Source organism: Siniperca chuatsi, linkage group LG5 (assembly GCF_020085105.1).
Source record: "Siniperca chuatsi isolate FFG_IHB_CAS linkage group LG5, ASM2008510v1, whole genome shotgun sequence".
Classification (NCBI taxonomy): domain Eukaryota; kingdom Metazoa; phylum Chordata; class Actinopteri; order Centrarchiformes; family Sinipercidae; genus Siniperca; species Siniperca chuatsi.
Window position 1 is genome coordinate 16270457 of NC_058046.1, and position 6000 is coordinate 16276456.

The 6000-nt window shown below is 39.1% G+C and overlaps 1 protein-coding gene across 7 annotated transcripts in view; it reads left to right on the forward strand.

The window, feature by feature from the left end:
* Positions 1 to 5624, forward strand: part of rhobtb4 (Rho related BTB domain containing 4) — a 43002-nt gene extending 37378 nt beyond the window's left edge. For all 7 annotated transcript variants that reach the window (XM_044196693.1, XM_044196694.1, XM_044196695.1 and 4 more), the window contains one exon: positions 59 to 5624. In XM_044196693.1, the coding sequence (XP_044052628.1) occupies positions 59 to 237 (179 nt within the window). In that variant the 3' untranslated portion in view covers positions 238 to 5624. The remainder of the gene's footprint in view (positions 1 to 58) is intronic.
* The last annotated feature ends 376 nt before the right edge of the window (positions 5625 to 6000 follow it).

Sequence of the window (6000 nt, forward strand, 5' to 3'; positions counted from 1 at the left end):
CAGTGCATCAGTTTTTTTATCCCCTTTCCTGTGCATATCTTTGTCTCCCTCTCTGTAGAAAACCAGAGGCACTTTGAGAAGCAGCGCTGGCCTCCTGTGTGGTTCCTGAAGGAGGAGGACCGCTATCTGCGCTCTCAGAAGGAGCGTGAGCGTGAAGAGGAGATCTTGCGCAAGCAACACACCAAACGGGGCTGGTGTTTCTGGAGACACCCGTCCTCCTCTCCGCATGTCTCCTAAAGGCTTTCCTCCACTGACTTCTTCATCCTGACCCAGATCATCCCACCCTGGATAACTAACCCTCCTGTAATGCATATAGAGGAGGTCTGCTTTGAACCCTCTATTGGTGGAGAAATGACTCTCATTGCTAATATGGCTGAATGTCAGCATGTATGAGGGAATGTATGTGCCTCTTTATAATTGTGGGTGACTTCATGAGTGCATTTTGGTATGCTTGTGTGACTTAACTGAAGGGTATGTGTGTGGATGTGTGAGTGTATGTTTGCGGTTATTTTGATTGAGAGATGCTTCCGAGTTGAGTGCTTCCCTGATCTATAAGGGCCTGCGGCGTTGCAGTGCAGCCCCTTGTCCCCTCCACAAGAGCTCTGTCCCTCCACCAGCACTCACTGTCCCAGCCTTTGAGTGATTGGACTGGGAGCAAGGGCTCTCTATCTCTCTCAGTCTCCATCCTTCACATTGACCTTAATGACTATTACACATTGACCACTGCAGCTCCTCTCGGGGAGTTTACCTCTGCCTTCACTTCTACGCAGACTGTTAGCTTGCACACACAGACCCGTGCAAAAGATCCACCCCTCTAAAACCAGCACTGGATTCCCAGGAACTGACACTTACAATGTAATTATTATTATTTTGATATTATTTGACCTTTTTATATATTTTTTGCGCCTTCTAGGACACTCTTATCAGGGTAAATGGCATGCAGTACTCCCAGGAAGTGTTAAGGACCTTGATTGCCATTGCAACTGCAAAGATGGGACTGTTATTTTAGAGCCCAGGTGTAAGTGCAAGGGAAACCTTAAAACCGTCAGCAAGTTAGGATGCTTGATCATAGCTATTAGCCTCCAGTCTAGTACTGACGTGGTCCCTGGTGTTCATCATCCATCCCTGCACCTCCCACCACCTCCTCATGCACGCCACAGGTGCAAAGAAGCAAAATGAGTTGGATTAACCAAGCTGCACAGAGACATTCAAAGTGACCATTCAGTAGCATTGATGGGGGTAAAGAGGGCTAGCCTTACTTGATAACTCTTCCATGGAGGAATGATGGATACAGTATTAAACAAATGAGCTTGTAACGTCCATGACAACCGGGTTGCGTTGAAGCACTTCAGCCAGCCTGCCTTTACACCCCTACACCACTAGGGGCAGCACTGCTCAGGGCCCCGGCACTAACCTTCACAATAACTGACAGGAGTTTTTAGGCCTGTGGTTTCGTCACTCTAGTTTCAATTATAAGATCAGATCAGTATAACTCCAGTCCTTGAGAAGTGTTAGAAGAAAGCTAAAGCACATGCACAGTGTTATTAGTGCATTTAAAAACTGTACCTGATTTTACCTAATTCTGAATACCAAAGCTGTGATTCTTTTGATTTCTTTCTTCCTCACTTTCTTCATTTCTGCTTCCCTGCTTCCTTTAGGGCAGGGAAGCATGCCTATAAGGCAGTATGACATAATAACTGAATCCCTCCTCGTGCTAGTGTTTTCAGTCTGTGGTGTCAGGAGAAAAGTGTCACTGCTGGACATTGCCTTCCATTCCTCTTGCTGGAATTGAAAATGGTGCTTAAGACACAATAAGACAGTGTCCACATGAACACACAGACACACATGCGATTTTATGTTCACAGTTTAAGTGTCCGTCTAGTTGTTTAGTGTTTACCTGCGATGAACGTGCAGAAATTTAATGATGGTATTCAAATTTGACACATGAGCATTTTTTAAACCTTAATTTTGCTTCTCCATATGCTAATAGTCTGGAAGAGGTCATAACAGGTCACTGCTTTTAGAATGTGTAGATTTCTGATTTTACATATAGTGGTCACAACATTGTATTGTCTTTTGCTGCTTTTGTATTCACAAACAGTGTGATTTGTTTTGCTTCCATGTTAACCAGGAAAATAATATTACTTTAGATTGAATTTGCAATCGTGAGTGTTGTTTTAAAATGACAAACAGTTTGATATATAACTGCATATGAGCGCAAATCTGATTTTCCCATTAAGGGTGCTAATTTCTTTGGGCTTTAGGACCGAATGGGAAAACGAGACTTTGTGGTGATTAGTTTCTGTTAGCACGTTGTTCTATTTGTGGGTCGGCGCCCCTCAGCTTTACCCAGGCAACTGTAGAAGTTAGATAGATTGTGTGAAACATGTGGTGCGTTCTACCATTCTCCATTTGAGGCGTGTTAACGTCATTGTCAGCTACCGAAATAGAAGTCAGATAAGATCTCACGAGACCCAAGTGAGAATTGAGCTGATTCCTCTCTGAAAAGAGTGGAGTGAAAGTGAACATGTCTCAGTCAGCATTACATGCAACCTACATATTTTGGAATGACATCACAGATATTTAAACTCATCCCAGTGCAGGGCTTTGGGAATTTAGAAATGAGACCTACAGAGGAAAAAGTTGGAGGACAGTTTGTGATGGACTTCCATGGCCTCTTTTTAGGTCCCCATAGAAGGAATGGCTATTAGATTTGTCTTATTAATGGTTGGTATGACCCATTAAGCCTCTTCTTTTGGTCCATGTGCCTTATAGTTGGACAACACAAAAAACTAGTTTGGAATTTTTGCAACATCTTTGTTTCAAACCTACAGACAGCTCTGCAGTGGTTGATTTGATGGATACAATAGACAATGGCTATGATAGTGTTCTAACTGTAAAATGGGTTATGGTGTTGCGCATGCACTCTGAGCCATTATCCTTCTTGAGGGGATTTTTGAGCCAATTCGAGCCTTGCCTGTGGATAATCTTCAGGCCTACTGCTTGTTTTTATGCAGACAAATGGCCTTGAATTAAACTCCTTCATATATGGTAGTACAGTAGGTTGGTCTAATTATATGGCCACATAAAAATGACACAGGTTGATTCCTGTAGTGTAACTTCAAAACCACTGACTTTGAGTAAGCAAAGATTTTTATTGAGCACTGGCTGGTCTGTGTGCTGGGAGGGTGCAACCACTTTTGGAATGTGGTTCATTTGCATGGTGGCCTAACTTAGTCATTATAATGACACTTGGTCTTGGAATGCACTTTCTTCTTTTTTTGTCAATGACGATCCCTTTCTGTGCTTAGCATGAATTGTTCCTTATGTAAGATTGTTTTTAAACCTGATGATTGTAGCACAATATTTCCACTGAAGTCTTTCAAATTTTCCCAGGAGCTTAATAACATGACTTGTCCAGCTTCTTTTGTAAGGTCTAGTTGGCACTGAACCCCACAGTAGCTCTCTTCTTGCTATGTGGCTTTATGCACAACTCAGTTTTAGTAAATTAGCTCAGCACAGCTTAAGGTAGCATCAATAAATATACAACTAATATATATAACATGCTGGGACATTCTACAGACATCTGCTTGAAAATTAATGTGGAGGATGTATTGCTGCTGTGCAGTGTTACAGCTGTCCCTTTTATGCTGTTACTGTAGTTAATACAATCAATCAAGCTTATTCTTGTGATTTTTAAGATATTGAGTACATGGCATAAAACTGAAAGGCATAAAAAGCAAAATTTCAACTGAAATCAAGTATTTTAATGCACATATTTTAAGAATGTCCGAAATGGTTAAAAGCCAAGTGTTAATGATTGGGTTTAGCCTGCATATAATGACAGAGGAATTGGGTAAAATATGATGCATGTTTTTGAGGTTAGCCATAGGCTTCTGTATATACAGCAGAGTTTCTTAACCTTCTGGGGTCACTTTGTATGCATATGGGGTCATAGGAAAATTCTCAAACTGAAATAATTATATAAAATGAATTAAGTTTGAAATGTGTGTTATAATCGTTGCAATATTTATTTGGATATTTGGACACCTCCAGTTCACGACAACTTGAGTTTTCTCTAATTGTCGGGGTGTAGATTGAAAATTGTGGGAAATTGGAATGGAGACTATGGCCAGAAAAGGTTGAGAAACCCTGATATACAGAGAGGGAGAAATGGAGATGTTAAATTTTAAACCTTGTTAGCTTTATTCAGCCTTTAATATTTGCTCCATACAGACCCCTACAGGCCAAAGTTACATCTAGTCACATTCTGATGTAGGATGTAGGGTTGTGGTTTTCATTTGGATTGTCTTGTTCTATCGCATCCTTTTTACTGTCACATTCTCCTCATTTGTTTTAAGTAGAGTTTTTCTTCCTTCTTAGCCGGCCTGACCTTCCTTTTTAAATGTGAGGCCTAGTGACTGAGAGAACGCCTTGTTTTTAGTCTTTGGTGTCTCCTCTCCTGTGCCTTCAATGAAATCTCACTCTTTTGGTTCTGTACAGGCTGACGGCACTGCACCTGCAGCCTTCTGGGCTCAAAATAAATAAATAAGAAATACACACATGTGAGCACAGAAATAAAAGTAGGCAGCTTTCTTTAATGTACAGTATCTTAGCATAGTTACTGGCTATTGTGGTCATAATGATAACTTCCAATGATAACATAAATCAGAGCTTTCTAAGTTCGGTATGTAAAAAGCTACACAAAGGATAACTTAAATTATGAAATGACCATAAACCCAGTAAACCAGCAGTTTTAAAATAATTTTTTTGCACTCTTTCAGGTGCCTGCACTTTCTATTATGTAGCCTAATACAACTTTTTTTTGATAAGTATGCTAAGTCTTTATATTTACCAGTTTTCTTGATCAAAATTAAAATATCTTGTTACTTTTCCTCTTTCTCATGATCTCTTTCTCTCTAAGCCAAATTCAACAGTATACCCTATTGCTTCCACTATATAGCTGCAATTTATTGTGTTGCAATCATGCATAAAGTCAGTGTATTCTAAGTTGGGGAACAGCATCTGTGAACTACTGGTTGGATATTACCTGTGACAACTATATATTTTATGCTTTAATGAAGATAGTTGTTATCCAAAGTACAGTACAGTGTTGTAAATTTTATATGAGTCCCAGCTGGAATTAACCTTTCACCTTATAACTGTTCACCACACTATCTATTTACTAAGCTGGTGTATACTTAGGATTGTTGCAGGGGAGTGTTTATATAAACAGACATGGTGTGATTAACCCCTACTGTAATTTTTAGGTGGATCGTATATACTGTATTGTATTGTTATGCACTTTTGTTTCCATTGACTCATGTGAGTTTTATTAACATTTACTGCTCATGTTATTGTGTGTATTTCAGTAAAAGGCAAAAGAAAGAGCACACCACTCTCACAAACTATTAAGGGCTTTCAAGCAAATATACAACAATCAGAATGTTTTGCTGCTGTTGCAAAAAATGTTTTGAAACTAAAAATTTGTAATATTTTTTAACCACTGTGATTTGTACAAAATTTCAAAAAACAAAAGTAGAACTTTTTTTCCCCCCCTTTTTTGCCATTTCAGTATTTGGATGTTTGACATGGATTTTTATTAAAACTGTTAATCTTTTGAACTTGTCTCACATGTTTGTTATTGTGTGTTTTTTCTGCGTAATTCATAGACTTTTCTGTTATCTGAGTATGTTCTTTGTTCCACTTAATGTTACTCAACTTCAAGATACAACACCAGATAATGTGAATTTCCAAAACAGAATGAGTGATGCAGCTGCTGTCTTGTATTTAGAGTTTGTAAAAACACAAATAGCCATTGTTTCAGAATATGTGATTAAACCCTTGTTTATACTTTAACACATGATTACCAATAGACAGCAGTAGTATGAGTGCAGACAAGCACACAAGAATTACTGTAGCACTATGATTAAAGACATGGGTAGAGGTTAATGGTAAATGGTAAAAGTGCTAAATACAACATTGGGCAATACAAAAACA